Source organism: Scyliorhinus canicula, chromosome 1 (assembly GCF_902713615.1).
Source record: "Scyliorhinus canicula chromosome 1, sScyCan1.1, whole genome shotgun sequence".
Taxonomy (NCBI): Eukaryota; Metazoa; Chordata; class Chondrichthyes; order Carcharhiniformes; family Scyliorhinidae; genus Scyliorhinus; species Scyliorhinus canicula.
Window position 1 is genome coordinate 90,926,240 of NC_052146.1, and position 11,507 is coordinate 90,937,746.

The window sequence follows — 11,507 nt, forward strand, 5'->3', positions numbered from 1 at the left end:
TTAGGGGCACCACTCAACATCACATGTGGGGTAAGGCGAGGAGGCCTGCTTGTTATTGAACCATAGAAGTGTTATGGTGAAGAAAGAGGCCAATTTGCCCGCTGGTCCTGCACCGAGATGAAATATTGTGAAGTATATATTACCTCTAGATTGAGTGGTGAGGATATAATCTTTGAACTAAGGAAAACAAATAGGAAAAAACTGTCGCAATTCAGAAAGTTAACTTTTCGATAAGATGGCATGGTTTGTGCAACCAATTTATTTAAGGTGTGGTCCCCAAAGTTCATCATGATAAGCTTGAAACAACCACTGGATATATTCCAGCAGTTTAAAAGCTGTCAGGCTGGGGGTGAGGAGTTGGCACAATATAAATCCTAACAGCAGCCTCTCACGTTTCGGATGGATGGGAGACAGAAGGTGTAAAGTTTCTGGTGTCCAACAGCAAAGGCCAACTCTGGACATGGAACCTCCGGACTCCACTCGCCGGTTTCACATGGCGGACCCGCCAGAGCAGCTGCCACCGATTCTGCTTTGCACATCTGCAGCGGATCCACAATCACCTCGGCAGCTCAGCCCGAGAACCTCAGTGAGTGAGGAGGTTCAGAGTCAGCCTCGGGGTGGGATGTGGGCGGGGCTCGGGGTAGGGGCGGGGGCGGGGCTCGGGGTAGGGGCGGGGACGGGGCTCGAGGTGGGGGCGGGGGCGGGCCGCAGCCCCGCCCCCTTCAGTTTCGGGCCGCAGCCCCGCCCCCTTCAGTTTCGGGCCGCAGCCCCGCCCCCTTCAGTTTCGGGCCGCAGCCCCGCCCCCTTCAGTTTCGGGCCGCAGCCCCGCCCCCTTCAGTTTCGGGCCGCAGCCCCGCCCCCTTCAGTTTCGGGCCGCAGCCCCGCCCCCTTCAGTTTCGGGCCGCAGCCCCGCCCCCTTCAGTTTCGGGCCGCAGCCCCGCCCCCTTCAGTTTCGGGTCGGACGGTTTTGGCGGCTGCACGCGGGTGATTTCCGGTGTATCTGCGGTCCGTTCCGGCTGCAGGGGGCGGAGGGTGAGTGAGATGAGACGGGATGAGGGGTGGATGGAGAGGGAGGGAAGGGAGGGAGGTTGGTTGGGGAGAGGAGGCTTGATTTGGTGGAGGGGTAGGGTGGGAGTGGACCCTGGTTGAGGCGGAGTGGACCCTGGTTGAGGCGGAGTGGACCCAGGTTGTGCTCTCAGTCCGGGAGCTACCTTAGTCTCTGTTTGGTTCTGGTCAAAGAGAATCTCATAATAATCTTTTATTGTCATAAGTAGGTTTACATTAACCTTGCAATGAAGTTATTGTGAAAAGCCCCTGTCGCCACATTCCGGTGCCCGTTCGGATACACGGAGGGAGAATTCAGAATGTTCAATTCACCTAAAAGCACCTCTTCTGGGACTTGTGGGAGGAAATCGAAGCATCCGGAGGAAACCCATGCCGACATGGGGAGAACGTGCAGACTCTGCACAGATAGTGACCCAAGCCAGGAATTGAACCCGAGACTGTGTCTGTGCTGTGAAGCAACACTGCTAACCACTGTGCTACTGTACTGCCTTTATTCCCATCTGAATTATTCAGGAAATCTCAGCAAATATATTTGTGTACCCTAGGCTGCTCTTATTCTAAAGTGCCTGACATGAAAATAGGTTAAACGTTTAAATAAATGTGCCCAATGGTTGACAAACCTAATGTTGGGTATTGATGCCCTCTGTCAAAATTGCTTATCCCTCTAGGATCGCCCTGGGATGCAAATATAAGGCTAAATTGGAATTCTGTTTGGCAAATGTTGGAGGTCTGATCTGGGATCGTAATACTTGACACAAGTTTCTTTTTTCAAGTTAGGTTTGCCGGATACTTGCCAAAATGGAGGCCCCTCCAGTGACCGTGCTACCCATCATAGGTGGAACCATCAATATGATGGAATATATTCTGCAAGGTATGAAATATGGCCCTATTAATTTTGTTATGAAATGGTTTAAGTAAATAAAGATCGGACTTTGAGTGGCTGGCAAGTATAGTAAACATTCATCCCAGTCAGTCTTGCCACCCTTTGGATAATAATTTATAGCTTGTCTCTTAAGTGTATAATGATGGCGAACTGCAGATAGTCTGAAGTGGGTTGCAATATAAATGAGATGGTTCACCTTTTTGGGCAGAGTAATAGGTTCTATATTTTGTCATTACTCGATTAGTTTTCTTCCCTTTATTTAACCTGAAGACATGGTTGTAAAGATGTGGGGATTAATGGGTGTTTCTCTGGTTGGCAATAGTAGCTAATGGTGTCCCTCAGGGATCAGTGTTGGGTCCACAATTGTTCACAATTTACTTAGATGATTTGGAGTTGGGGACCGAGGGCAATGTGTCCAAGTTTGCAGACGACACTAAGATAAGTGGCAAAGCGAAAACTGCAGTGGATACTGGAAGGGGTGCAGAGGGTTTTGGATAGGTTAAGTGAATGGGCTAGGGTCTGGCAGATGGAATACAATGTTGACAAATGTGAGGTTATCCATTTTGGTAGGAATAACAGCAAACGGGATTATTATTTAAATGATAAAATATTAAAGCATGCTGCTGTGCAGAGAGACCTGGGTGTGCTAGTGCATGAGTCGCAAAAAGTTGGTTTACAGGTGCAACAGGTGATTAAGAAGGCAAATGGAATTTTGTCCTTCATTGCTAGAGGGATGGAGTTTAAGACTAGGGAGGTTGTGCTGCAATTGTATAAGGTGTTAGTGAGGCCACACCTGGAGTATTGTGTTCAGTTTTGGTCTCCTTACTTGAGAAATGACGTACTGGCACTGGAGGATGTGCAGAGGAGATTCACTAGGTTAATCCCAGAGCTGAAGGGGTTGGATTACGAGGAGAGGTTGAGTAGACTGGGACTGTACTAGAAGGATGAAGATATAGTAACATATAGAAGGATATAGTAACATATAAAATTATGAAGGGAATAGATAGGATAGATGCGAGCAAGTTGCTTCCGCTGGCGGGTGAAAGCAGAACTCGGGAGCATAGCCTCAAAATAAGGGGAAGTAGATTGAGGACTGAGTTTAGGAGGAACTTCTTCACCCAAAGGGTTGTGGATCTATGGAATTCCTTGCCCAGTGAAGCAGTAGAGGCTCCTTCATTAAATGTTTTTAAGATAAAGATAGATAATTTTTTGAAGAATAAAGGGATTAAGGGTTATGGTGTTCGGGCCGGAAAGTGGAGCTGAGTCCACAAAAGATCAGCCATGATCTCATTGAATGGCGGAGCAGGCTCGAGGGGCCAGATGGCCTACTCCTACTCCTAGTTCTTGTGTTCTTATATCTTCCAGTAACAGCCTAACATGTTTCTGCCCTTGCCTCCCAGCTGAGGTCCCCTGGAAAGTGAGCTAGAGTGGGAACCCTTAACTGGGTTTGTGGTCAATTCTAGCATCCTTGGTACTGCCTCAACTGAAGACAGAGCTGGGATCTTGCTGTGCAAAAATGTTCTGGTGTAGTCCTACTGAGTCATTAGTTCTGTTCTGATCTTTGTTTTTAAAAGAAAATTTTCCAAAAAAAGTAACAAAAGCACAACAATCTATTCTACAGGAGAAGAGGATGGAGTAAAAAGATCTCCTGTTGTATAAATTGTTGTGATCGTTTGAAATTTGGCTTTCTGTCATTTGTCCTGATGATGAAAAACTTCATCAACATTTCTCTATTCAGGAATATTGAAGTTTTGTACTGCCAAGCGTCTGTTGGTTATATTAAGGTTATAATTTCAACAATAATGGTTTCATTGTGGAAAATGTCAAACTATTATAAAGCTGGTCTTTTTTCGTCTGTATTCTCATTTTGTTAAAATCTTCATTATTCAATGATTCTGATTCCACAGGGAGCGTGTTGGACCAGAGTCTGGAAAGTCTTCTTCATCGACTGCGTGGTCTTTGTGATAATATGGAGCCAGAAACCTTTATGGATCATGAGCTGGTTTTTCTGCTAAAAGCCCAGCAGGGAAGTCCATTCATTTTAAGGGCCCGACGTGCCATGGACAAGCCTGGCATGCCATGGCACCTCCGCTACCTTGGGCAGCCTGAAATTGGAGACAAAAACCGATCCGCACTGGTGCGAAATTGTGTGGACATTGCCACATCTGACAACCTAAGCGACTTTCTGATAGAGATGGGTTTCCGCATGGACCATGAGTTTGTGGTAAAGGGACATGTCTTCCGCAAAGGGATTATGAAGATTGTGGTGTCCAAGATCTTTCGGATTCTGCTCCCTGGTAACATTGATAACATTGAGCCGCTATCATTGTCGTACCTCGTAGAGCTGCATGTAGTGGCACCTCCTGGCCAGGATGCAGTGTCAGATGACATGAAAAGTTTTTCAGAACAACTGAAGCCTTTAGTTCATCTAGAAAAAATTGACCCGAAGAGATTACATCAGGTGTAGGGAAAAATCTGTGAAGTATGTCTGGGAGGGGGGGTTGGGAGGTGGGGGGAGGGGGGAGAGAGTTGGAAGGTTTTAGGGATTAAGCACTGCACATACTGAGTTCTGCATGTGTCTGCTTTCTCAAATTGGAAATATTTTGAATAATAGTAAAATTTGTCTTGTACATGGATAATAACTGTTCTATTCAAGAAAGCCAGGAGGAGAAGGCTGGAATTTGAGCCTAATTTTTACGCACTTTGTAATCTTTTCATTTACAATGATATACATTACAAGCTTGCACCTCCAACCCAAGTAACCCAATTTTTGCTCTGCTCCTATATATACTCTTTTGAGTAACAGCTAAAATAAGCTAATTAACTGTGGAAAGCTCCTTAAAGAGGCATCTGCTCCTATGTATAGAGGTACAGGTGAATCCTCAGTTAATGCCCATCACCTGAATGCAATTCATACTTAATTATTAAACCACTAACAATATCCTTCCTCTGGTTCAGCATCCAGTGAATGAGGCACTGTTTCTGTCATGGTTACCACATTTGCTTTATACACTAAAGGTCCCAGTGAAGCAGCTCTGCTAACAGACTGAGCAGCAATGCAGTGTTAGTGCAGAACCTGGTTTTTCTGCTCTTTTGTTCCCCCAGTACTGTGATAGTTAATTGATGGCTTTGTTTTGAATCCAAACCGTGCAGAAGGAGGCCATTCGGCCCATTGAGTCTACACAGGCCCTTGTGAAAGAAAACCCTACTTAAGCCCACATTTCCGCCCTATCCCTGTGTCTCAGTAACCCCACCTAACCTTTTGCATACTCTGGGGCAATTTAGCATGGCCAAATCACCTAACCTGCTCCTTTTTGGACTGTGGGAGGAAACCTGAGCACCCGGAGGAAACCCACACAGTCACCAGAGGTTGGAATTGAACCCAGGTCCCTGGAACTGTGAGGCAGCAGTGCTAACCACTGGGCCACCATGCAGCCCTACTGACTGAGATAACATTGCCAATGGTGGGGTAAAGAGATGGAAAACGCACAAGAGGCCAAAGTGGGAGCAGCAGAGTTCTGGATGGCAGCTTGCAGGCTTGGAGGAGGCGCCAGGGATGAGCAAGGCTGATGCTGTGAAGTGACTTAACACAGCAGCGAGAATTTTCAATTGTCAGTGCTGGGGACGGGAACCAATGTAGGGAAGCAAAGGTAATCAAAGTGCAGGATTGGTGTAGCTTATTATACTGGTAGCAGAGCTTTGCGAGAGCTTACTTCTACAAAGTGTGGAGGGTGAGAACATTAGAATATTTGGTCTGGGAATGACAATGGCATGAAAGGTTGTTGCAACAGCAAAGGTACTGAGTCAGTGCGTGAGGAGAGCCATGTTACGTGGGAGGAAGTAGATGGCCTTTATGATGTCCAACATAAGGGGTCAGCAATTCAGCTAGATGGTCCAATTTGGTTAGGGGACAAAGGCAGCCATAAAACAATCCACAGCCAAGTGTCAACCATTTCCAGGAGGGAGCAATTCACATTTCCACACTTGTCAATGAGTTAATATTACACGGCCTCTTTCTGTAAGCCAAGCAATCATTTTCAGAGTTCTCCGGATTCAGCTTTAAACTAAAAGTAGTGACAGCATCGTGAAAATTCTCTTGAAACGTCACAAACTGAATTTGTCTCTCTGAAAATGCTGCCTGGTCTGCTGAGTGTTTCCAGCATTTTTTGGTTTTAAACCATGGACCAGTCAATAGTTTTTCAATGCAAAATCTTCCAGGTTGAACAGGACCAATAAAACAAGGCCAGTTTGTGACTATTTCAAATAATAACTTCTCATTATAGAATTTCTGTAAAATTTTAGCTATAAAGTTGAAAACAATTAAACATTTTCTTGAGGTTTCTGTCAAAGGTTCCTTGTTGTCACATCAGCCTGAACAGCGAGTGAATACATGGCTTTAGGGACAGGGTGTATGAAATTGTAACATATACTCAACCTGGCTTCAACATTTTGAATGAGCTCATTAAATGATAGCTTCCTTTGAAGCCGTCAAGCAAGGTTGATTTGTAGGCTTCAAACTGTCTTTACCAGCCTGTGAAATGTTAATTCGTTTTTGGCTACACCCCTCTGAAACATCTTGAAATATGTTGTTGCAGTAAAGTGCGACACAAATACAAATCTCTATTGTTAAATGCAAGATTGCTGACATCCGGTGGCGACTGGTTGTAGATGGTTGCACATAAGGTAGCTCCTGCTATGGCCTTTGTTCTTTGGACTTTTTAACCCGGTTCCTGGGGATTTTGGTTACCAAAACCGGCCCTTCATATGGAATAAGGAATTTGCCAGCGAAAATATGTCAAAATCTATGAAGAAGCTTGATGGCAAGAAGGTTACAGGGGGCAATCCCTCGACAAAACCAGAAAGCCTGCGGAGCTTAGCTGGCGGGAAAGCGGTGGACCCGGCCTTGGGCGTAGCGCTTCTTGATACTGATCCAAACACCCACTGGTGGTTTATAATGGGAACCAGCCCACCAGACTAGCAAAATAAAGAGGAGACTTAAAATCAGTAGCAGAATCTTTACAGTGCAGAAGCAGACTATTTGGCCCATCACGCCTGCATCATTCCTCTGAAAAAGAATTGGGTAGGCTAAACGTAAAAAGAAAAAGAAATATGTAAAGGTGCAAAGAAAATGTGCTATGGAGTTCAATGACAGATGAGCTTTTAAAAAATAAATTTAGAGTGCCCAATTCTTTTTTTTTTCCCAATTAAGGGGCAATTTAGCATGGCTAATTCTACCTAGCCTGCACATCTTTGCATGTGGGGGTGAGATCCACGCAAACATGGGTAGAATGTGCAAACTCCCACCACGGACAGTGAGCTGTCAATTCCATAAACCCACCATGATCTGGGTGAAAAAGCTTTTGCTTATGTACCCTCTAATCCTTCTATCAATCACCTTAAATTTATGCCCCCTGGTAATTGAGCCCTCAGCTAGGGGAAACAAGTCTCCTTTCTATGCGCATGGTGGCACAGTGGTTAGCACTGTTGCTTAAAAGCACCAGAGACCCGGGTGTGACTCGCGACTTGGGTCACTGTATGTGCGGAGTCTGCACATTCTCCCCGTGTCTGCGTGGGTTTCCTCCCGGGTGCTCCGGTTTCCTCCCACAAGTCCCGAGAGACATGCTGTTGGGTGAATTGGACATTCTGAATTCTCCCACAGTGTACTTGAACAAGCGCCGGAGTGTGGCGACTAGCGTCTTTTCCCAGTTTTCATTGCATTGTTAATGTAAGCCTACTTATATATATAGAACAGTACAGCACAGAACAGGCCCTTCGGCCCTCAATGTTGTGCCGAGCCATGATCACCCTACTCAAACCCACGTATCCACCCTATACCCGTAACCCAACAACCCCCCCCCCCCCCCCCCCCCCCCCCCTTAACCTTACTTTTATTAGGACACTACGGGCAATTTAGCATGGCCAATCCACCTAACCCGCACATCTTTGGACTGTGGGAGGAAACCGGAGCACCCGGAGAAAACCCACGCACACAGGGGGAGGACGTGCAGACTCCACACAGACAGCGACCCAGCCGGGAATCGAACCTGGGACCCTGGACCTGTGAAGCATTTATGCTAACCACCATGCTACCCTGCTGCCCCTAACTTGTAACACTAATAAAGATTATTATTATGCCCCTCAATTTTGTGCACCTCCATTAGCTCACCCCTCAACCACCCATTCAGGAAACCAACTCTTGTGTATCCAATCTCCTCACAGCTGCAATTTTCAAGCCCTGGTAACATTCTTGTAAATCTCTGCACTCTCTACAGAGCAATTATGTCCTTCCTGTTCTGTGACCAGCTGTGGCCTAACCAGAGTTTTATACAGTTCCATCAATACATCCCTGCTTTTGTATTCAATACCTTACCCAATAAAGAAAAACATTACATATACTTTTGTGACCACCTTACTACCTGCCCTGTCACCTTTGGGACCTGTGAGCATGCACTCCAAGTCTCTCACTTCCTCAATATCATTTATTTAGTATTCCGTTGCTTTGTTTGATCTCCCCAAATGCATTACCTCACATATTTCCCGATTGATTGTCTCTTTTCTGCCCACTCAAGCAAACCATCGATAACATTCTGGAGTCAAACATACAGCAAACAGCAAGGACCCTACACAGGCCTGTGGAACACCACTGGAAACTGCTCTCCATTCGCAGAAACATTCATCGGCCATTTGTTTCCTGTCACTGAGTCAATTTTGTGTTCAACCTGCAACCTTCCTCTGTATTCCCCAAGATTTCATTTTTCTGACCAGTCTGCCGTAGGGGACCTTGTCAAATGCCTTACTGAAATCCATGTAGGCAACATCTGTGGGCAGCACTGTTGCTTCACAGTACCAGGGACACGGGTTTAATTCCCAACTTGGGTCACTGTCTGTGTGGAGTCTGCACGTTTTCCCCGTGTCTGCATGTTTCTCCTCCGGTATTCCAGTTTCCTCCCACAATTCCTGAAAGTGTTTGTTAGGTGAATTGGACATTCTGAATTTACCCTCACTGTACCCGAACAGGCGCCGGAGTGTGGCCACTAGAGGATTTTCACAGTAACTTCATTGCAATGTTAACATAAGCCTACTTTTGATACTAATAAAGATTATTATTATCCACCACATTATTCTGATCAATACCTATTACTTCCTCAAAAAATTCTATTAATATAGTAAGGCACAATCTTCCCTGAACAAAACCTTTGACCAATTTGCACACTTCTGAGTGATAGTTTATCCCATTTCTTAAAATTGTTTCCAATAATGTGCTCACCATTGAAGTCAGACTGACTGGCCTATAATTTTCTGGCTTGCCCCTTGCACCCTTTTTAAATAATGGTGCAACTTTCGCAGACCTCCAATTCTCTGGTACTTCACCTATATCGAGTAAGGATTATATAATGATTCTCGGAGCATCTGCTATTTCCTCCCAAGCTTCCTTCAACAACTTGAGATACAACCTATCTGGCCCTGGTGATTTATGCACGTTTATGGATGCCAGTCCCTTCAGTACTTCCTCTTCTACTATGCTTATTGTATCTAATATTTGACACTCTTTCGATACATTGATATGGATATCTGGGTTGTACTTTGGTGTTCGCACCAGACATGCAAATCAAAAATTTAATTGCGTCTTGGAGCTCTTTGCAGATTATTGAAAGTTGATTGTGAATGTGACTGGTAAAGATCCATTAAAGATCCCCCATTTACACCCTTATTTAGATTTGGGAAATTTTGATTACGGGGGTGTCTGATGGTGGTTCTGCGTCACAACCTTCATTCCTGCCACATCATTCTCCAAACGTAAGTCTACTCCTTCCACTGGAAATTCCTGAACCACTCTGACAAGTACAAGACCTGAAATTAAATCCCACTCCAATTGTACTTTTGCAATGGAACTGGGATAGAATCTCCATCTATCCCCTTACTAATCTCTCCGCTTTCATTGAGCTCTCTGGAGGGAAAACAAATCTTTCTCCAGTACGAGAGTTTGAATAGCCCCTGTGTCCCTTAAAATAGTTTTGGGTTTGGCTACATCAGCTGATGAAAATGGCGTGATCTTCCCTTAGACACAAACCTGGCATATCTCTCACCTACTTCATTCCTCACATCTACAGCATTGTTTACCTCAGGTCTCCTAAATCTAGTCAAAGCTCCAGTCTGCCCTGTAGTGTTCTTTACTTTTGTTCCCTTTTCAGAGTCCTCCAAATGAACTCCCACATGTCCCAAGGGCGTTCCTTGCAACTTCCAACATGCTGAATGAATGTGTTCCACCTTGCTACAGTGGTAACTCCTAGCCTTCCAGGGCTCACCTCCACCCTCAGTACCTTCCTCCTGGTCTGAGGTGATCTCGGAGCATTCCCATCTATCCTTTACCTTGGCTACCTGCCATCCTTTTGCTCTCCCACTTCCTAACCTTTTCAAAATTGTGTGGGTAATGGAACAAAGGTTTAAATTTGTGGATTAGCTCATAATTGCTCATGTTTAGCAGTCTTCACCCTCTGATCTTCAACATGGGTTCTTACTGTAGGAGGTAGGGAATTTCAGAAATACCTCTAAGAGAATGACCTCTCTTAGAGCCTCATAGGTAGTTTTAACCCCCAATGCTTGTACCCACCAATCAAAATTGTTCTGCTTCACTCTCAAATTCTGTATATGTCTGTCTCTCTTATATTCCCAAACTTTTGCCAACATGCTTTAGGAACCAATTGAAATGCTTCCAGAATAGCCTTTCTTACCACATCGTTATTCTTCGACTCCTGTTCTGACTAGGATGCATAAACATCCTGTGCCCACTCCACCAATTTACTCTGCATGGGTAACGTCCACTTTTTTCGAGGCCACTTCATTTGGGTCGCTATTTTCTCAAAAGCCCTAAAAAAGGTTTCTACCTCCTTCTCATTGAATTTGGGAGGGCCTTTATAAATTTAAACATTTTGCCATTGGGTTGGTTACTAGGATTAAGCTCGCCTCTACTTTCTGGCAACTTCCCACTTATTTGTAGTGCCACATCATCTCTTCCTCCCTCGGGGTGCCCGATGACCCTGGCCAGTGCCTGCACAGATTGCCCCAGACCTTGGACATGCTTTTGGCCTGGGTGGCATGCACAGTCAGCTCCTGCATGCGGTTGCATGAAGTGCAGTTGCTGGATGCTCGCCGACAACCTCTCATGTGGTTGATCCTGGCTCTGATCCTGCATCTGCACAATTGATGGGACTGTCAGTTTCAGAAGTCCGAAACCCATCTGGATGGCAACTAGTCCCTGGGGCCGGCCCGCCGTCCAGCCGTCAACCCCCTCGGGAGTTCCTACCTCCACCTGATGTACCGGAGCAGCTGTGTGGTGCGCACCAGATAGTGTCCTCTTCACTAAAGTGCCCAACCGAGGTGAGGGATGGTGGAGGGTATTGGAGACAGCTATGATAGGATTCCTGTGTCAACATAGAACTTGAGCTCTGGAGTGTTCCGAGTCCCGGGTCAAGGGCTGCTGTCCGAGCTGCTCTCCTCGTCACTGCTTAGCTCAGTGGGGGGGGGGGGGGGGGGGGGGGGGAGACTCCAGCTGTGTCAC

At 45.8% G+C, this 11,507-nt stretch overlaps 1 protein-coding gene across 5 annotated transcripts; it reads left to right on the forward strand.

The window, feature by feature from the left end:
- Nucleotides 1–948: 948 nt before the first annotated feature.
- med18 (mediator of RNA polymerase II transcription, subunit 18 homolog (yeast)) lies at nt 949–4,892 on the forward strand. 5 transcript variants are annotated; one of them, XM_038795324.1, is made up of 3 exons: nt 949–1,032; nt 1,839–1,936; nt 3,856–4,892. In XM_038795324.1, exons 2-3 carry the CDS (start codon nt 1,864–1,866, stop codon nt 4,413–4,415), a joined length of 633 nt encoding a protein of 210 aa, XP_038651252.1. In that variant the 5' UTR covers nt 949–1,032; nt 1,839–1,863; the 3' UTR covers nt 4,416–4,892. The 5 variants fall into 5 exon arrangements, with proteins under 5 accessions (XP_038651252.1, XP_038651260.1, XP_038651278.1 ...); XM_038795332.1 differs by having other exon boundaries at nt 950–1,032; nt 1,843–1,936; XM_038795350.1 differs by lacking the exon at nt 949–1,032 and adding an exon at nt 1,145–1,186 and having other exon boundaries at nt 1,843–1,936.
- Nucleotides 4,893–11,507: the final 6,615 nt, after the last annotated feature.

Bases quoted from the DNA above. Each gene is read 5' to 3' on its own strand.
- med18 (XM_038795324.1), top strand. From the start codon at position 1,864: ATGGAGGCCCCTCCAGTGACCGTGCTACCCATCATAGGTGGAACCATC. The intron at 1,937-3,855 runs GTATGAAATATG...CTGATTCCACAG, and splicing joins GATGGAATATATTCTGCAAG to GGAGCGTGTTGGACCAGAGT.